This window comes from Silene latifolia, chromosome 8, assembly GCF_048544455.1.
Source record: "Silene latifolia isolate original U9 population chromosome 8, ASM4854445v1, whole genome shotgun sequence".
In the NCBI taxonomy this organism is placed as follows: Eukaryota; Viridiplantae; Streptophyta; class Magnoliopsida; order Caryophyllales; family Caryophyllaceae; genus Silene; species Silene latifolia.
In genome coordinates this window covers 88,410,894-88,432,867 of record NC_133533.1, presented here as the reverse complement: position 1 = coordinate 88,432,867, position 21,974 = coordinate 88,410,894, and the positions used below count along the sequence as shown (strand labels likewise).

At 40.9% G+C, this 21,974-nt stretch overlaps 1 protein-coding gene across 1 annotated transcript; it reads right to left on the bottom strand.

The window, feature by feature from the left end:
* Window positions 1–19,741: 19,741 nt before the first annotated feature.
* On the bottom strand, window positions 19,742–21,426 carry LOC141595474 (protein FAR-RED IMPAIRED RESPONSE 1-like). The gene is made up of 3 exons (XM_074415441.1): window positions 20,826–21,426; window positions 20,439–20,618; window positions 19,742–20,262 (listed from the first exon to the last, which is right to left on the bottom strand). Exons 1-3 carry the CDS (start codon window positions 21,424–21,426, stop codon window positions 19,742–19,744), a joined length of 1,302 nt encoding a protein of 433 aa, XP_074271542.1.
* Between the last annotated feature and the right edge of the window lie 548 nt (window positions 21,427–21,974).

The following is a 21,974-nucleotide window of genomic DNA, read 5'->3' as shown; positions in this document are numbered from 1 at the left end:
TTTGGAGGTATATTGGAGCTGAAGCTTAAATCATACCCTTTGGGTTATGTTAAAGATTTTCTCAATGCATTTAGCGATGAGTCGTATGTTTTCTGGGCCTCTAAACGGAAAGAGTTCATGGTCACGAAGCATGACGTATATGACTGTTTCATGTTACCGCTTGGCCATGTAACGCTTGAACTTGTACCTACGGGCCTCCAGAAGGGCTCTCAAGCGCCAGAGAACAAGCGTTTGAAAGATAAATGGCGGAAAGCATACAATGTTCAATGGGGTAACGAGGGGCGGAATTTAGGAATTGTCTTCAACTATATATTGGACAAAGATACAAAGATGGAGGTCCTCAAATTTGCAGGCTGTTTGTTCTGCTCAGCATATCATCATTCCTCACTCCAACTTCATATAGCTGGATTGACTGCAAGCTTTTGAAAGATGTTGAAGATGTAAAGGCTATTCCGCAGTATGATTGGTGTAGTTATGTTCTTGAAAACATTGTTAAGGCTGCGTCAGATGTTCGGGAAAATAAGAAGTTCCTGCTTGGGTGTATCCCTTCTTAATGATTACGTATTTTCAACGTTATGATTTCGGGGGTAAAAGCTGTCCCCACGACCTCCCTCTCATTAAGCACTGGGACCGGACAACGCTGTCTGAAAGGTTACATGGTGAGCTAGACAATAAGTGTTTGGGTCGCCTAACTAAATCCTTAGTCAAGTATCCTCGATGCCTGAAAAAGGAAGTGTTAAGCATTGGTGGTATCCCCACTGATAACAAAGTTTTGGCCATCGGCAATGTGGTCACTGACGCGGCAAAAGGCAAAACAGCTGTCTTCCACGTCCCACCAGAAGAAGTTCATCGAGATTGAACTCCTATTCGGCGTTGAAGATGATGAGGAGTTAAAAGCTCGGGCTGTTGATGTAATTGTTATTTACTACATTTGTCAATTATAATTACAGTTCTTATTTAAAGTTACTCGTTCTTTCATTAAAATTATATTTTTTGTTGTTACAATTACACTTTTCTTCACTACAATTACAATTGATCTCGTTAGAGTTACACTTTATTAGGACTGTTGTAATTACACTTCTCTGCACTAGAAGTTCCCTTTTTAATGTTAGAGTTACACTATATTTGCTGTGCACTTCTAATGTATCTGTATATTTCCTGTTCTCTTTTTGAGTGTAGGATGTCCGTGAGCTTTATTTGAAGTTGTAGAGGAATGCTACCATCTTCTATTCATGGTATGCAGATGCAGCCATGATGCTTAAAAGGTTAACAGGAGATCCTATGGATTCAAGTGATCATGTCCCTACACAATGCACCCAATCATTCTTTCAAAGCCAACAGATGAAGGAATATGTTGTAGAAATGCAACAGATAGCTGAACGATTAAACGATTATCTGAAATCAGCTCCTGTGCTGCAACAAGGTGGGTCAGGAACAGTTAGTTCAGGGGATTAGGAGGAGAATGAGGAGGTGGATGATGAGGTAGGCAGGGAGGAAGACGAGGAAGAGGCAGATGAGGAAGAGGAGGCGGGAGAGGAGCAGGAGGATGGTGAGTGTGTGGTGGATGAGGATGAGGAGAACGAGGGAGAGTTTCATGAAGATATTGGCAGAGACTTCGAAAGCGGGGTAGCCGCTACAGTTGAATGTGTTGAACAAGATAGTGACAGAGCACACAAAGTGTCTACGAAACAGATTATGGAGGCAGTGGAATTTTACAACACAGCTGAATTTAATGAGAGTGGTAACAGAGAGGATGACAGTAATGATAACCAGTTGGACTTCATTAATTCCCGGGAAATTCGTGTAATTTACAAAAGGCGGAAAGTAGTTGAAAAGGAGAAGGAAGTTGTTGAACCAATTTCAGAAGCACCACATTTTTTTGATCGTGAAGTTCTTTTAGAGATGTACACAAAAGAAAAGGTTGATGAAGCTGAGAGGAAGTTCAATGCGATGACTGCGGCTCAGAAGGAACAAGAGCAGCCTTTAACTACGAACGACGAAGTGGCCGGGGAGCGTGAGTTAGCAGATGAGGAAATTGAGGAGGCACAGTCCACGGAAGCTGAGCCCCATATAACTTAGTTCTTATTCTCAACCGCTGAGATTAATGAAGCAGAGCGCCTTGTTGATCAGCCGGTAGCTGAAGTTCAAGGAACGGCTGTCGATGTGCCTGAAGTTGCGATTGCGAACGTGTCTACTGAGTTGTCGGGTACGGCTGTCGATGTGCCTGAAGTTGCGATTGCTGAGGTGGATAAGGATAACGACCAGACTGGGGAAGATGTGAAGGCTGATATGGACCTAGAATGGACAAGTACCATATATTCTAGTTCGCAATTAGATGAGGTTGTACAAGTGGACCCAAGTTCTGGGATGGTAATGGGGGTTGTTGGTGTTGACAAGGAAGAAGCGGAAAATATAATTGTGGAAGCTAAGTTCACGGAAAATGTAACCCCTGTAACTCAGTTCTTCTTTTCGTCTGCTGAGCTTATAGAAGCAGAGCGCGCAGCTGAACAGGCCATAGCAGAAAGTCAAATATCTGGAGAGGTACCTGTACCAGGCGCATGCACTGTGCCTGGTGAGAGCTCATTAAAGGTTGACGAGGTGCCAGAAGTTACCAATTCTGTGCAGGAAAAGGAAGTGTTGGCCATAGAATGCACTAGTTCTGTCTATTCTAGCGCGGAATTAAACGACGGTTACAAAGGGGCTCCAACATCTGGTTCTGCTCTCGATCAGCCAGGGGTGGAGAATGGTGACCAAACTATGGATGTAAGTTATCAGAAGGTGGTGGAGAAGGTGGTGGATGATGCGACACTGAAGGATCATGGAGGTAATATTACCCTTTTGTAGGCCAAAATTACACTTTTGTCAATTAGAATTTCACTTTTGTCTGTTAAAAATAGACTTTTGTTTATTAAAATTACACTTTTGTGTGCTAGAATTTCTTGTGTTAAAGTTACACTTGTCAGCTACAATTACACTTTTGTCTGTTTAAATTACACTTGTTTATTAAAATTACACTTTTTGTAAGCTAAAATGGCACTTTTGTCTCTTAAAAAGACACTTTTTCTAGCGAAAGTTACATTTTTTCCTTTGTTTTTTATTTTCATTTCATAAAGCTGGTATGCTCGTATTTTCCTTTATTCTTACAGATGCGGCAGCGGAGGATGCAACTGTTAAGTCTATGGAGTTTACAAGCACAATCTTCTCTGAAACAGATTTACGCGAGGCGGTCGATGGGATTGGTGGCAAAAATAAAGGGACTAGTTATCATGGCGAGGTAACATCTGCTGTATTACTGGAGTCTGAAAACGTGGAGATCCCTATCCCACCAATTTACGTCCCTCATAGTGATCTTAGCCACCATCCATTCTTACTTCACTCGAGCGAGCCCTTACCGTGCATGAAGCACGTATTTGAGAACCTCGGGTGTTCTATTGACTGTGGGGCACCTGCTCCTGATCAGTGCTTTTCTACGAAAAGCCTGGAATTCAGTCAGCAGCTCCTTGCGTCAGTGTTTAGTGAGAGGAAATATGTTATTGATTATGTGTTTAACCAATCAGATGCGTTTAACCAGTGGTAAGTCAATTATATTATGCAAGGGTCCCTCATCATTCCTAAACCAGTGGATTTGCTAATTAACTGTCTTTGTTGTAGGGAAAAATTGGTACACATTAGCAAGTTTTATTTCATAACCTGGGAAGACATTGCAACTTTGAATCCTGGACAGCAAATCATGACTAGTGTTATTGATGGTTGGTGCTTGCTTCTCAACCACGTCATGAAACCTTCGGACATTTCCCGTTGCTTCTTTGGCCTAAGCCACACTGTAAGTGATCCTTTTTTTTGTGGTTGAGTATCACTATTACTCTAGTAATAGTGAGATTTATCTTGAGTTGATGAAATTTCACTGTGGAGAAAATTACAATTTTATCCATTAAAGTTACACTTTTCTGATCGTGCCTAAAATTACATTTGTAGCTGTTAGAGTTACACTTTTCCTGATTACAATTACTCTTTTAATTGTGAAAGATAGACTTAGCATATACCTTCCTTATGTTAAGTCACACTAAAGGACTGTTTACTTTTTCAAATAAAAGGACCCCACGGGGGAAATATGGAAGGCCCGAAAGCGGGGAATTGAATTGAACAAAGATGAAGACATTTTTGGTGGCTGGGATGCTTGGGCGGAAACCTGTGCTACACCATTTCAGCTTGACACGGACATGGTATGTACTAAATCATATAATCTTTTTGCTTAAAATTACACTTTTGTTTCTTAAAATTACACTTTTATTTCTTAAAATTACACTTTGAATTCATAGAATTACACTTTCGTAAGTTAAAATTACACTTTTGTCAGCTAAAATTACAGTTTTTTCTATATAAAATTACACATTTATCGGCTAAAATTACTGTTTTATCTGTTAAAACCACACTTTTGTTGCTTAAAATTACACTTTTGTTGCTTATACTAACGCTAACTTTTTTGTAACATTTTTGGCGGACAACATTTGTTGAACTAACGGTTAACATGATGCAGATTTTTCTGCCTTTGTTGTCTGGGGATGGTGATCATTACAGTTGTGCGTGCATAAACTTTTTAGTCGGGCAGATTGACTATCTTGACAACCGAAAATACTCCGACCTAATAGAAACGCTGCCTTATGGAGGGATTGTACGTATTTCGGTTAGTTTTCGACGTCCAATTGTAGATACCCGTATCCGTCGATATTGGAATTTATAGAGAACCCGACAAACACCCGATGATTATAGGACACATGTATTTATTAGTTGTCATTGTCATTATTTGGGTTCGTTTTACGATGTAGAATGAGCGTTGTCGACGGAGTATTTTATTAATTTAAATGATATTTAAATTAAAGCTTTTTTAAGGTGAATTCATTTTTCTTTATTTTGAATTTATTTTCTCAAGTTTATTTTATTGAAAATAAAATAAATAATTGATTTGAAAAATCATTTTATGAGTGTATTTGATTTGAAAAATCATTTATTTTAATGTGTTAATTGATTTGAAAAATCGAATTTGAAAATCGAAAACTCGTTTCAACCACACGTTTTGGAGCTCGATTATAGCTCGGTTTTTGAGCCCGTTTTCTTTACGAGTTGGCACGAATCTCGAGTACACTAACCAACCTAGGCCTCTACCCATCCAACCCCAGTTCGAACCCCCATACCCACGTCCCAAATCTCGCCCCAAACATACACAAAACAGCCCAACTACTTCCCCTTACCCGCGTTAGCCCTTCCTCTTTTCCAACCCGTTTTGTGTGCTTCAAAGCTTGACCCAAACCCGCCACAACCAACCCAATTCTTGCTCCTCATTACCCACAACAACCCATCACTAAACCCACCACGAAACCCATCCAATTCCCGTCCCAAATACTCCATAAACAGCCCGCAAATAACACAAGCAGCCCCCCTGTTTTGCGTGCTCAAACCCGAGGCCAAAACCCGCTCCAAACACCACTTAAACCCGTGCCCATTAACCCTAAACCATACCCTAGTATCCTACCCATATTACCTTAGCTTAACCACCAAGCAAACCCCCCATACAAACCCTAAAACCCCACGAAATAGCTGATGGACAGCAGCTATGCAAAGGGAGCCCGACTGCTTGTTGCCCTATCAAACCCTACTTTAACTCCCTATAAATACCTCCCCTCTGCCATACATTCAATCCTCTAAGTTCTCCATACATACTACCGTCACTCACAAGCTTTAAACTCCAGAAACAAACCCTAATTGCCTCTCAAAAACCCTCGACAAAACCGACTTACAAATTGAGAATCAGTTTGTGTGTCCTCTTTGAAACCGTTCGTTCAACCATCAAACCTCCATTAAAATTCGAGTTTCTTGTTCCCAATTAACCATACAACATCCACCTGCATCTTAGACAAAGATTTACGAGCCAAATTGCCCTTGAGAGTACACGAATCCCCTCGAAAAACAGAGTGTTATACACTCTGTTTTCGCGGCTTTTCCTGTCTGTCCAGTTCTGTTTGTGCTCGTTTTTCGTGCCCAATAACTCAAAACGAGCAGGGATTGTTTTAATATCTCTGTTCTCCTCTCTTTCTAGTTTCCAAAACATCTTTTAAATCTAATTTTCACCGTGAAACGAGTGAGAAATCGCAGTTTGAAAGTTGCTGTCCAGATTTGCAAAAAAACGTGTTGTTGCTTTGTTCCTTCGTCGACGACGGCCTCTCGAGATAAAATCTACGATCGATTACGACCCAAGACGGTGTCAACGATACATGTAGGTTGAGGGTGCATCAAATCCTCCTCTTCTCCCTTTTATTTCGTTCCTTTTATGTTTGTTTTTTATTGTTTATTGTTTTGTTTCGTTTATCGTTTCTTTATCGTTTGATATCATTAACTATGAAACTAGTTTAGTCCGAGTATGAGTTAAAGTACCACCATGAACACCCGCGTTGACTTGAGATGGGAAAGAAATCCGCTACATCAGTCGGTCGTATCCCCCGTCTCATTTACATATCCTCGTGTTCAAGGTAGGGCATTAATAAAACGAATTCTAACTCCGTTCCTCGCTTTTGACCCTTCGTTTGTTTCGACCAATTCGACATACCCTAGGACCATTCACATGTTAGTCCGACCTCTGATTATTAACATACGACTCATTTAGATGACATTAGATCAATTTAATAACCTAATTAGACACGTTAGGTGGCTTCGACACAAGCATTAAAATCAACTAACAATTTTGTAACTTAATTGAATGCACCTCTCTCTTTCACATAATTTCTCGCTAGTATAAGAGGGCGTGATCAGCACCTTCTTATTAACACTCGACGAGTTATTTTAATTAGCGAACTTGACCTAATTTGACCCCTTTAGGCCGTGTAGAATGCACCTTCGCGTGACATCATCTCAATCGATCAACGTCGTTTCTAACCTGTTTTCTAACTCGTTTCCTAACCCGTTTCGCAATCATCTATCTAACCTAATGAATCTAACCTAAGGATTAAGGTAGGCTAGGACATGTAGCTCGTGTTTGGCCGTGATTTTGTAGTCCTCTTCTCGCTCCTTTTTACCTTTATTTCGTTATTTCGTATCTTGTAATTATTTTTGTTTATAGAGTCATGTTTTGTAATTTGTTTGTAATTAGTTTTCCGTTATCGAGTCAAATGATTTCTAAAAACCTTAGTCTTGTTTGGTTAGATGGTTGTGCTCTAATTCATGTAAGAGCGTAGTAAATCGCATGTTGTTTAAAGCGACATGGCCCGATTTATGCTAATGCATGCTTTGGTGTGCGGCCCTATGTCTAATTCGATAAGACTAAGCGAAAGCACGTATCACGAGGAGTGACCCAAGGCCTTGAGTCATGTAAGCCGTGGGCCACCCTCCTTGTGCACGTTTCCCTAGGCCGAATTGGCCGTGTAATGTGTCGTGTATGGTTTTGTGTATAGCGTTGTATTTTAGATCGAGTTGTATCTTTAATTTCTCGTTGTGTCGGCATGAAATGCCTGGGTTGTAATAGGGTAGATCCCAACGGCTCCGCCATTCCCCTTAAGCCTTGTTTGCTTTGTATGTTGTTAGATCAATCAACCCACATGCTAAATTACAACTTTGACAAAGTTAGTTTAGTTGCATCTAAAACGACATAGAAATTGTTGTCACATGTTAGGGTTTTAAAACGATGTTTGCATATCATATATCGTAGTAGCTATGACCTTGTTTGAAATCCGATACTTGACTTAGTAGAGGCCGTTATCGACGGGCGGGGTTAGGTGTCCTTATGGGCTTCCTAACACGTACCCTCACCCCTTACTCAAGATCTATGGTTTGTGGATCCGTCTAAATACCATTGGATTATGAGAGTCATTCAAATCGAGTGATATAGGGTACAAGTCTTTATCTTTAATCACTCGTAGTCGATTGGCTTTATGGTTTTCGATGAAAGGTGTAAAGTTGACTTGAACGGTTCCAAGTTCCCACAAAACTTGGTGGCGACTCTAATTTGTCTTAATTCGATTCGAAAGAACCTCGAGTCGATTATGCCTAGTGTGGATCCCGCGGACGCAGTTCCCGCGGGCGTTGTCCACAGTTTGGCGACTCCGCTGGGGAAAAGAGGACTAGTTACACTTTGTTTCTAGGGTCTTTTCCTCCGAGGTGAAACTTGAAAAGAAAGTATTGGAAAGTAAAACATTACTCATAGTGCTACGATTCATGCATAAACCCTTAAGGACTTGCCCGGGCCGTCCCAGCGTTTCTTTGTGATGCGTGGGGGGCGACGTCCCACTATGCTAGGAACTTGCACATTGCTTGCTTCCACTCCGCCTCGTCTGGGTTCTTGATGGTGGGGACGCTCTTCTAGGTACTCTACCTAAAGGCCCTTGCTCTATAAGACCCAAAAAGGATGGAGGGCATAGACCTTCTTGTAGAAGACTTGCCGAGACTTAGAGATGTCTAGGAGCATACATCCTTATAACATGAGAATGACAATGTGCGAAATGATTTTTTTCCCGAGTCTTTTCAAAATTTTTCGTATCGATTTCAAAACCGGACTTTTGAACAACTTATTTTCAAGCTAAGCATGGTTTTAAAAACACGGAATGCTGCCCAAGTAGGACTAGAATTTTCGGCCCAAAATGAGCTTTTATAGCCGGCATGCTGCCCATTTTAAATCTCAATTTCAAATCAATCTTTCGTTTTTCAAAATCAATCCAAAATGCCTCTCGAACCTTAACCAAGCATGAAATGCGTCGAGTCGTGTCCGGGTCCTGGCCGTGTTTGGGCCAGGCGTGTTTCGTTTCTAAGAGTCTAGAACACGACCCTGTTGGGTCACCCAAGCTCACCTCTTGGGCTTCGAGTCTTTTTGGTCGACCTTTTTTGTCTAGGATAGTCCACAGAAACGTCCAAGCTAGGCCCTTTAGGGCGTTTCACACGAACCCATGGGCTATGTTAGTCCAAACACGGGTTTAGTCATACCGAGTCCGGTTTAGAACCGATTTATAATGGTTTGGGTCGTGCCGTTTTGTCGAGTCCAAAATGAATCAAGGTCTAAATCCAACCGTGAGTCGAACCTTTTGGTTAATTAAGTCTCAAGTCGAGTCTTTGTTTGAGTCGAGTTGGTGTCGTGTCCTTAAGTGTGCAAGGGCTCTTACATTCGATTATTGACTCAGTACGGGGTTTTCTTGTAGAAAGGCCGCCAAAAACCCGACGTCAAGCGATGGAAGATGCTGTTAACAAACTCACTGAGGCCGTGAACCTCATGATGACCCGAATGGATGCAATCGAATCTAAGCTGGGTGAAGATTCCCCTCCATCTACCCCACCTCTGACTGATCTGGAGAAACGGTTCAAGTTCATCGAAGACCGTCTGAAGCTCTCCCAGGGGAAGAACATCCACTACGAAAATGCTAGGGCCTATGCCCCAGTTCAGGATAAGTTGCCCACAAACATGGTACTCACTGATATCCCAAAGTTTAAGGGCACAGAAGATCTGGTCCACCATGTTAAGGCCTATAAGGGGTACTTAGCACTGAAGGGAGTACCTGCTGACATGCTCTCTGAAATTTTTGCCCAATCTCTGGATGAACACCCGAAGGCGTGGTTCTATAATCTTGACCTTAAGAACTTCCCCACTTTCAAAGATATCACGGTGGAGTTTTGTAAGCACTATGCTGACAATGTCGAGATTCGGACCAATATAAGAACGCTAGAGGTTATGACGCAGAAAGAAAAAGAAGGCTTTACTGAATTCCTTGCAAGATGGCGCGCTGAAAGCGTGAAATTAGCCAAGAAGCCTGACGAAGTTGAAATGGTAGATAAGTTCGTAAAGAATCTACGACCTATTTACCGCAATGCTCTGAAATACCATAATTTTGGCTCTTTCAAAGAATTGATAAGAATCGGGATAAAGGTAGAAGATCACGTCCGAATGGCAGAAGCTGAGAAGCCAAAACGATACCAAGGGGCCTCATCGTCTAAGGACAAGGCCCCAGCAACGACCCATATTGATGAAGCCATCAATCTCTTAGAAGGGCAATCGAAGAAGTCGCAGCGCAAAACACCTAGGGCATTCACCGATATCGGATGCACTTATACATACGCTCTCCAAAGGCTCATAGCCCAAGGAAAGCTGAAGCCTATTGGTCCAACTCCGGACCCACCCGCTGATCAACAAGGTAAATGGTATAAACCAAATGCCTACTGTGCCTTTCATCAAGGGAAAGGCCATGATACTGAAAGGTGCTATCGACTGAAGCACGAAATCCAAGACATGATCGAGAATGGAACACTCCCGATCCCAACTGTTAAACCCAATAACATCACCAATCCATTTGGCGATCACACCAACTTTGTTTCTGTCGAAGACAATGTCGATTATTCCCATCTTATCCGCCCATGTCACTTGAAAGGGGTGTTTATCGGGGAAAATATTTGTAGATTGCTTAAAATTTTTGCCAAACCCGAAGAATGAAATTCAAGTCGGGAGTCTTGCTCTAGAATGTACTCCTCTCATTAACGAAGTTAATAAAAGACAATTTGATTCACCAACCTTCATCACTGGCGTAGATCCTCAGAGGACTACCTCGGGATGGAGGCAAACCATCAAAGAGATCAAGGACAAGAGCCGAGCATCTACGCTGACAGCTGAACAAGAGAAAGCTCATGACCAGATTTGAAAATTATGAGTCGGGATCTGTTTCCTAATCTTAGTTGAGTCGAGTCTAGGACTTTCCTTTCTTGAATTTGAGTCGTTTGTTCCACGATGTCCTAGGGTGTGTCCTAGGAATCGTTCCTTCGAGTCTGTTAAGCATTTGTCATTCCAATAAAAAGTTGCAGTTTCATTTCTAAATATGTCTTGTTTTCAATCCTCAATCATTCCGAAACATGATAAAATGCACAACACACTCAAAGGCATCCCTGGGGTAGAAATATGTCCCGTTTCAAAACGGAAGGTACACTAGGATCCCGTGTTTGATTCCTTTACCTATTCCATGTCTGGCGGTAGAAAATCTCCATCAAAACCAGTGCTTATGACAAGCTTTTAGATGGTTCTATGACGAACCCGGACTAGCTCCTTGTTTCCCCTATCGATGACGGAAGGCAAGCCTTTTCCCAACAAAATCATCCCATCTCGAAGAGAGAAGATATCAACCCGTTCTAACAAGGAATTGTTAGTTCTTACCCAATTTAGTTGGCGAAGCCCAGTTTTCAGTATGAATTCAATGGTAACAAGCAGTATGGGTGGAAGATCATTTTCAGGAAGAAAAAGAAAAAAGAGACAAAAAAAAAGAAAAAAGAAAAAGAAAAGTGATGAAAGAAAAAGAAAAAAGAAAAAGAAAAGTGATGAAAGAAAAAGAAAAAAAGAAAAAAAAGATGTTGAAGTTATTACAGAAGGTTTTTGGTTGAATGTCGAAGTTACGGAAGCCAGAAGTCAAGTCAAGTACCCATAGTTGAAGTTCAATGGGCGAAGCCCAAAAGCTTAAGTAGTAACCTCTTTACCCCTAAGTCCTTCCCGAGAGACGATTCTGGGGATAGTCGGGAATTTTGAGAATCATTCCGCTTGTGTTGTTATACCTAGCCTTTAGGGTCCAGACATGGAAATTTGAACCCACATCGATTTCCAACCCATTTGTACTCGGGTTTCATCAAACCTGAGACACCATTTCCAACCACGTTATAAGCCATAACCCGTTGGCCTTAGCACCAGAAAATGAACCTTCAGAATGACAGTCCACTATTCAAGCCTTTTGTTGCCAAGCTCCACATCCCAGAAAATCACAGCCTTCTTCACCGACCCTAGACATGGGATTTAACGGTACCTTACAGACTAGGACGGGATAAGGCATGATACCTTAGGTGAAACCTTCGAGTGTGTACACACAATCAAAATGCCATGTTTATGCACCTTGATCGAACTATGTCGGATTTGATTTCGCTCCACGCGAATACGTAGGCAGTCCTTCAGAATAAGGGATTCAATCCACTCATCAACCAAGTTGTCATCTTGTCAGTTTATTACGGGTTTTAACCAAGTCCAAATGAAGCCACCTTTGTTTGAGTCAGTCTTAGCACTCGATGTAGGCTAGGATAAGGATATAGGTTCAGATGAAGAGTATCGAGTCTCAGAATGAACTTTATCTAATGGTGTAGGCAAAGATGCTCAGTCAGATAGATGTGGGTTTGTGTTGGGAACAGAAAATATGAAAAACCCGCTGAAAAGAAAGAAGGCGTGGAAGAAAAATATGAAAAGCCCACTGAAAAGAAAGAAGGCGGTGGCAAGAAATGATAAAAACTCGCTGAAAAGAAAGGAGGCGAGGAGAAGAGTGACAGAATGTTCCCAACAAGAGTGATGTGTGATGTCTAAGTGTTCTCATAAAATCAGTCTGTGTTTAGTGTCTGGGCGAAGCCAACGTTGTTGCTCTGTGAGTTTAATCCACCTTGTCAATGCCAAGTGATCTAGATTCCCATGTGCCCTCGGGAGCACGCCCATGCCATACGATATCTCCATCCCAAGTCCGATGGCCTTGTGATTCCCGTTTGCCATCTTTTGGCGCCAGAATGGCCAATTTACATTTCTACCCCCAACAAGTCAATATTCGAATTAAAACCCGTGCACACTTACGGTTTTATTTTCCTTTTTTGTTTTACGGTAGCGGGCTACGCCCACGTTATTTACGGGTCATACAGAGTGTCTGAGTCATATTTCGTGCTCACCCGTCAAGGTTCGATTTCAAAATGCCAAAGATTTCAGAATTCCGAAATTTCAAAATTTTTTGCGAATTATGGATAGATGATCCAAGTAATGGTACATTGCAAATTTTAGGTCGATGACCCAACATCCTAAATGACTCATTTCAAATTCAGATTTCGGGTCGATAGCCCAACATCATAAGTGATGTCAAATTCAAAATTTGCGGCGATGGCCCAATTATTCAAAATCTTCAACAGGTTCAAATTTTGGGTCGATGACCCAGTCTTTCAAATTCAATTTCAGGTCGACGACCCAACATTCCAATACTTCAGCTTCAAACCTCGGGTCGATGGCCCAACATACTAAATGATGTCAAAATTCAAAATTCGGGTCGATAACCCAATTATTCAAAATTTTTAAATTCCATTTTCGGGTCGATGACCCAATATTTCAAATGATCTAATTTTAGGATCGATGATCCAAATGTGCTTATGTGATGATTATTGCTAGTACGTTTTTGTGCTTCAAACGTAGCAGGATATGCTTCAACTGAGGCTCTAAAGTCTTCGACTTTCGAGCCATCACAAACTGGGGGCTCTGAAGCCGTTGGCTTCAGAGACCATTATCAGGATGTAAAGGATGACATCCACCAAGAATTCAATTCAATACAAGAGTATGAAGTGGAAGAATTCCATAGCTGAAAGCAAATGATGAAAGCGGCGACAACCTCCTCGGAAAGTCCCGTCCCATTTGAGCACCTGCCAGCAGATGATAAGCTTTGGGCAAGTGTCAACAGATGATGAATTTTGGGACAAATGTCAGCAGATGATAAACTTTAGGCAAGTGTCAGCAGTGGCCGAACTACGACGCGGGTTTGATTCCGTCAGAAACGGATACGTAGGCGCCCGAGGATAAGGCTCAACCCACCATATATGCAATTTATGGGTCGATGACCAACGATGATAATTCGACGCAACAGAAGCAAGAGTTAATCCCCGACGAAGTTTCAGGTATGATCTCTTCTTATGGCTGGCGAGCTTATATACGCAAGTCTAATGGACTATAAACGACCCGCGGAATCCTCAGGTCGAGAGGGACCTGGGGTATACTTTGACTTTCGCCTTGTCCAAGCCTCAGTCAAAGTGGGGGCTCTGTAGATACCCGTATCCGTCGATATTGAATTTATAGAGAACCCGACAAACACCTGATGATGATAGGACACATGTATTTATTAGTTGTCATTGTCATTATTTGGGTTCGTTTTACGATGTAGAATGAGCGTTGTCGACGGAGTATTTTATTAATTTAAATGATATTTAAATTAAAGCTTTTTTAAGGTGAATTCATTTTACTTTATTTTGAATTTATTTTCTCAAGTTTATTTTTTTGAAAATAAAATAAATAATTGATTTGAAAAATCATTTTATGAGTGTATTTGATTTGAAAAATCATTTATTTTAATGTGTTAATTGATTTGAAAAATCGAATTTGAAAATCGAAAACTCGTTTCAACCACACGTTTTGGAGCTCGATTATAGCTCGGTTTTTGAGCCCGTTTTCTTTACGAGATGGCACGAATCTCGAGTACACTAACCAACCTAGGCCTCTACCCATCCAACCCCAGTTCGAACCCCCGTACCCACGTCCCAAATCTCGCCCCAAACATACACAAAACAGTCCAACTACTTCCCCTTACCCGCGTTAGCCCTTCCTCTTTTCCAACCCGTTTTGTGTGCTTCAAAGCTTGACCCAAACCCGCCACAACCAACCCAATTCTTGCTCCTCATTACCCACAACAACCCATCACTAAACCCACCACGAAACCCATCCAATTCCCGTCCCAAATACTCCATAAACAGCCCGCAAATACCACAAGCAGCCCCCCTGTTTTGCGTGCTCAAACCCGAGGCCAATACCCGCTCCAAACACCACTTAAACCCGTGCCCATTAACCCTAAACCATACCCTAGTATCCTACCCATATTACCTTAGCTTAACCACCAAGCAAATCCCCCATACAAACCCTAAAACCCCACGAAATAGCTGATGGACAGCAGCTATGCAAAGGGAGCCCGACTGCTTGTTGCCCTATCAAACCCTACTTTAACTCCCTATAAATACCTCCCCTCTGCCATACATTCAATCCTATAAGTTCTCCATACATACTACCGTCACTCACAAGCTTTAAACTCCAGAAACAAACCCTAATTGCCTCTCAAAAACCCTCGACAAAACCGACTTACAAACTGAGAATCAGTTTGTGTGTCCTCTTTGAAACCGTTCGTTCAACCATCAAACCTCCATTAAAATTCGAGTTTCTTGTTCCAAATTAACCATACAACATCCACCTGCATCTTAGACAAAGATTTACGAGCCAAATTGCCCTTGAGAGTACACGAATCCCCTCGAAAAACAGAGTGTTATACACTCTGTTTTCGCGGCTTTTCCTGTCTGTCCAGTTCTGTTTGTGCTCGTTTTTCGTGCCCAATAACTCAAAAAGAGCAAGGATTGTTTTAATATCTCTATTCTCCTCTCTTTCTAGTTTCCAAAACATCTTTTAAATCTAATTTTCAGCGTGAAACGAGTGAGAAATCGCAGTTTGAAAGTTGCTGTCCAGATTCGCAAAAAAACGTGTTGTTGCTTTGTTCCTTCGTCGACGACGGCCTCTCGAGATAAAATCTACGATCGATTACGACCCAAGACGGTGTCAACGATACATGTAGGTTGAGGGTGCATCAAATCCTCCTCTTCTCCTTTTTATTTCGTTCCTTTTATGTTTGTTTTTTATTGTTTATTGTTTTGTTTCGTTTATCGTTTCTTTATCGTTTGATATCATTAACTATGAAACTAGTTTAGTCCGAGTATGAGTTAAAGTACCACCATGAACACCCGCGTTGACTTGAGATGGGAAAGAAATCCGCTACATCAGTCGGTCGTATCCCCCGTCTCATTTACATATCCTCGTGTTCAAGGTAGGGCATTAATAAAACGAATTCTAACTCCGTTCCTCGCTTTTGACCCTTCGTTTGTTTCGACCAATTCGACATACCCTAGGACCATTCACATGTTAGTCCGACCTCTGATTATTAACATACGACTCATTTAGATGACATTAGATTAATTTAATAACCTAATTAGACACGTTAGGTGGCTTCGACACAAGCATTAAAATCAACTAACAATTTTGTAACTTAATTGAATGCACCTCTCTCTTTCACATAATTTCTCGCTAGTATAAGAGTGCGTGATCAGCACCTTCTTATTAACACTCGACGAGTTATTTTAATTAGCGAACTTGACCTAATTTGACCCCTTTAGGCCGTGTAGAATGCACCTTCGCGTGACATCATCTCAATCGATCAACGTCGTTTCTAACCTGTTTTCTAACTCGTTTCCTAACCCGTTTCGCAATCATCTATCTAACCTAATGAATCTAACCTAAGGATTAAGGTAGGCTAGGACATGTAGGTCGTGTTTGGCCGTGATTTTGTAGTCCTCTTCTCGCTCCTTTTTACCTTTATTTCGTTATTTCGTATCTTGTAATTATTTTTGTTTATAGAGTCATGTTTTGTAATTTGTTTGTAATTAGTTTTCCGTTATCGAGTCAAATGATTTCTAAAAACCTTAGTCTTGTTTGGTTAGATGGTTGTGCTCTAATTCATGTAAGAGCGTAGTAAATCGCATGTTGTTTAAAGCGACATGGCCCGATTTATGCTAATGCATGCTTTGGTGTGCGGCCCTATGTCTAATTCGATAAGACTAAGCGAAAGCACGCATCACGAGGAGTGACCCAAGGCCGTGAGTCATGTAAGCCGTGGGCCACCCCCCTTGTGCACGTTTCCCTAGGCCGAATTGGCCGTGTAATGTGTCGTGTATGGTTTTGTGTATAGCGTTGTATTTTAGATCGAGTTGTATCTTTAATTTCTCGTTGTGTCGGCATGAAATGCCTGGGCTGTAATAGGGTAGATCCCAACGGCTCCCCCATTCCCCTTAAGCCTTGTTTGCTTTGTATGTTGTTAGATCAATCAACCCACATGCTAAATTACAACTTTGACAAAGTTAGTTTCGTTGCATCTAAAACGACATACAAATTGTTGTCACATGTTAGGGTTTTAAAACGATGTTTGCATATCATATATCGTAGTAGCTATGACCTTGTTTGAAATCCGATACTTGACTTAGTAGAGGCCGTTATCGACGGGCGGGGTTAGGTGTCCTTATGAGCTTCCTAACACGTACCCTCACCCCTTACTCAAGATCTATGGTTTGTGGATCCGTCTAAATACCATTGGATTATGAGAGTCATTCAAATCGAGTGATATAGGGTACAAGTCTTTATCTTTAATCACTCGTAGTCGATTGGCTTTATGCTTTTCGATGAAAGGTGTAAAGTTGACTTGAACGGTTCCAAGTTCCCACAAAACTTGGTGGCGACTCTAATTTGTCTTAATTCGATTCGAAAGAACCTCGAGTCGATTATGCCTAGTGTGGATCCCGAGGGCGTTGTCCACACCAATATTGTAGGACTTCTTTCTTTTGGCTTGATGGTCCAAATTTGCATCAAACTTACGCGTATTCATGTGCAGGCAAACTTAATGGAGAAGTATTTGTTGTCAAAAGGTCTGTCTAAGGACTCAAAGGTTAGCGGGGTTAAGATCATAAACAATGAGTTCAGTTGGAAAGGCAAATTGCTGGGGAGAAATGAGTGTGGTGTTTACATGATGCTACATATGCTGCTTTACCGCAGGAAGATTTTTCAATGCGACGTCGAGAAAGAGGATGCTATGGACCTATACCGTGTTGAGATTGCTGCGACCCTCGTCCTCTGTGACATTAATAGTTTCAGACCAGACATTGAGCGTCGTATTGGTCATTTCAAAGAGGTTGCTGGACATCCATTGACGAGGAAGTTGAATGTTGTTAAGAGAAAACCAGATGGTGACATAGAGCCGAGCCACACAAAACGTGCCCGCGCTCCTGTTTCTGAAGAGCCCGTAATCGAGGCGACACCTGTCACCATGCGCAATCCATCTGGTAAAGCTCTCTCCTCTGTGAAGAGCCAGCCTCGTGGAAAGGGGGACGGGTTGGGCTGCTCGCTTGACTGCGGTCAAGGTGGTTACGCGACACAAGTTATGTCGAAGCTGTTCCGGAATAACCAAGCGTTAATCAAGGACATTAAACAACAGAGAAAGCACGTTGCCAACTATTGCTTGTTAGATGACCACATTTTTCCGGAATGGTCATTTGTGGTGTAAAATTTATACTTTGAAAATCATATGTCGTTCAATGTCATTGAGTGCTGGTCGATGTTGATGAACAATTTGGAAAGGGAGGAATATGGCGACCAGGCAAGGATGTCATTCTTCAGTATACGTCACATGGTACTGCCATTAACCTATGTTGTTCCTGATATCAACTATTATTACATCTTTGTTGGTTAGAGTTACAGTTTTGTTTGTTATAGTTACACTTTGTTAAAGTTACACTTTAGTGGTTTAGAATTACAATTTAGTTATTTAAAGTTACACTTTCATGTTCACTCCTTACCTTTTTAGTAGCACCTATTGGTATTGCTTGGAACGTTTGAGGAGGCAGGCACACAGCCTGATAGCATCTATGATAAGCTTTACCAACTCTAGGACACCTTCATCTTGGACTGTGGTAAAACCTTCAACCTGAAGACGGATTTACTCTTTGTCCCATTTTGCATAGACGACCATTTTGCATGTGTATGTATCAATCACAAATCACGTTCGATCGACCTGCTTGACCACCAACGACATTGTGATTTGCAAAACTCACCAATGGGAAAGGCGGCGCGCTTAATTGTAAGTTGTCGTCCAATATCTTCTATATAGAGTTCATTGTTTAAATTAATCAGAATTAACTGTAATTTTGTACATATGTAGGCTAGTGCAGTGAGTGATTATTTGGATTCACGAGATAAAAACAAAGATCAAACCAGAGGAAGGGATATTCCTCATTATGAGCTCCACCAGTTACCTTTTAGCGGATGCTCTCCTACTCTCAACAAACCAGAGTCGGGGCTGTTCACCATGATGGCAATGCTACTATACGAGGGTGTTCCTTTTCTGCATGCCGACCTCGATAAGAAGAAATCAAAGCATTATTTGGTGAACCAGATAATAGCTACTCTTGTCCTCGAGAAGGTCAAAGGTTTCATTAACAACAAAGAAAAATTGTGGAAGGAATTACAACTGAAGCGTAAAGTGTCTCGTGTCATTGTAAAAAAATAACAATCCTAAGCTAGTGGTTAATTTTTGTGGGAATATTTCCTTGTCTATGTAAACATCTTGTTCTTACTTGGTATCATTATCATTAGACAGTTAGTTTTTGTTAAACATTGTTAGCAGAGATAAGTTGGTAGCTTTCAACATTTTGTAAGACAATGTCAGTTTTTAAAATAATATTTATGTTGTTAACAGATGGTGTAATAATGTTTATGTTGTTTTGCCAAGCTATGTCATAAGGCTTTACAAGAGATGAAGTATAACTTCAATCATATTATCTGTAATTATAATCAGAAAAAGTGTAGTTCTGATAATATAAGTGTCACTCTAAGCAGATTCTACTCAGAAAAAGTGTAACTTTAATTCTACTCAGAAAAGTATAATTCTAACCAGACAAACTATAATTCCAAGAAGATAAATTGTAATAAGAGTAAAGATTTTGCAAGTTCCTGTACTTTGATGTAACAAGTTATAACAGTTTCGTCCACAATAAAATACTTCAACAAAATAGATTGTAATACCAACAACTATCTGTTAACTTCATTGCAGTTTGATGTCTAAACAAAATACGAAACATCAAGCTGTACATCGTATTTTGTTTAGACATAAGTGAGAATGATACATAAGTCATCCAAAAAAATTGTGCCGATTATTGCTTATTATAGTGATTATTCTAAGATGTCATGTTCTTCCTCTTCCACTTCTTCTACCACTTCTTCTTCCTCTTCTTCCGACGATTCCTCTGACAAAGGTGACAATGGTGGGTGCTCTACAAATGGGTTAGAGCAGTTCCTCTTGTCATGGTGAACTAATCACTTGCAATTTTTATACATGCAATTTGGCTTGCTTGCTAAGGCGACTGCTTTTGCCTTAAGCGACAACATTCTCTTTCCACTTCCCTTGTTTTTTGATTGCTTAGGCGGCAAAATGGTTATCTCCAGACTAGCAAAACAACCAAGCATTTTCTCCAACTGTTGTTGTTTATTCATTGGTGATCCATAGGGTGATAGTTTCTCCTTAAACTCTCTAATTACACTACAAAAGTTGTCGACATCCGGCTTCAATTTGCCCATGAGCATAGCAACTGTCTGATGAATCTCTGACCACATTACTGACATCGCAATCTGTTTTCCATCTATTATATCAACGTCCTCAGCTGCTTCCCCATTACAATCGAACATTTTCGTGCGGATTGCATCTTTGCACCATCTGTTAACAACACACAGTTCTGGAATTTTCTTCACTCCGTTTGATGAGTAAATCCATATTACATGCCGGCATATAATGCTTTTTCTTTCAAGCATTCTGCAGCTACAAGTTGCTTTACATGTATCTAGTTCAACATTACAGAGTAATATATTAGTTTAGACAGTTAGGAAAAAGTGTAATAGTGACAGACAAAAGTATAATTCTAACCGACATAAGTGTAACTCTGTGATGTGTAATTTTAATAAAGATAAAGATAATGGTAATGAATAATTGTGTAACTCCAATAAGTGACAATGATACCTTGGCAGTACATAACCTGGTAATTTCTGTCCCTGTTTGCATCTCTTACAGTTGTCACCTCTAAAGAGTCTGCCTCAAAAAAACCCCTGCTTTTACAAGTATCGATTGAGTACTTGACCTCTTCTTGAAATTCCTCAAATACTTTATGACTGTACACTTGTGCCCCGTGCACCTTGATAGCTAGATGCGTTGATATTTTAGGGTCAGTGTGTCTGTTACCGTTGTCAAGCTTCTTTCGCGTGTGTCTTTGTTGGTCTATTGCGCTGTCAAAACGCAGCGAAAACTCAACTAGCGTTCCTGACTTGCTCTCAAATCTCTTAAAAAAACTATTTTCGCTCTCTGATCTTTGGGTTGTCCTCATTACACCACCCATTTCTAGGTCCCAACAATGTGCCATAACCCAATGCTTCCTTTTAGCATAAATTTCTTTAAGCCAATCAATGTTATTAACTGTGTGTTCTGGTCCTATTTCTTTCTGTTTTGCATCGAACTCTGTCGCTTCAATGTCTTCATCCCATATAATGACATTCAATTTCCTTACAAATTCAGAATAACCTTCTCTTGTCACTCCAAAGTTGCTTGGCACTTTGTTCATGATATGCCACATACAATATCGGTGGCGCGCTGTCTTGAACACGATGGGTACCGCTTTAAGAATACTAGGATCCTGATCGGTGATAATATACTTAGGCTCCTTCCCACCCATCGCAGCCAAGAAGCGGCTGAAAACCCATTGAAACGAATCCGCGTCTTCATGAGCAACCAGCGCGCCACAGAACGTGACTGATCGTTTATGGTGATCTACCCCTGTAAAAGGTGTGAAGGGCATATCATACTTATTGGTGGAATACGATAGATCGAACGACACTGCATCACCAAAAACAGAGTAGTTCCTTCGAGCGATACCGTTGGCCCATATAGCTTTACTCAGACTACCATCAGAATCAACATCATAGTCAAAAAAGAACCCTGGCCTATTAACAGCCATTTCCTTAAAGTTTTGACAATTACTAATACCATATATTTAGAACAAACACTACTATCACCACATGCCACACACACACTGGCGCATATTGCAAACGATTCACCATCTCTATTCAACCACAAGTTTTGACAATTCTCACCACACAAATGCTAGCATTAACATACTTTATCACACACTTTTCTATCGTAGCCATAGACTATATAAGGCACAAAATTTCCGACTCACTACTCCCTTAACCAGTGGCTGGCTTAAGCATAATGGGGCCATGATTTTGAAATGAGTGTGCCTACTCACTCAAAATCTAGCATCAGCTGGGGCTCCCAATATACATATACCAGGTTCATTTTATTAGACTCACTATATTCATTAGGCTCATTTGTTACAGGTTCCAAAATCGTCGCTCTGTTACCACTTTGTAACACCCCCATATACCAAGGAGCCTTAACAAGACCTTCCCTAGCATATAAAGGCGTTACCATCTTGGTTGCCCGAGGTAAGCAATCATCAAAAGTCGATAAAAGAACATTTATAATTTATTACAAGTGATTAGA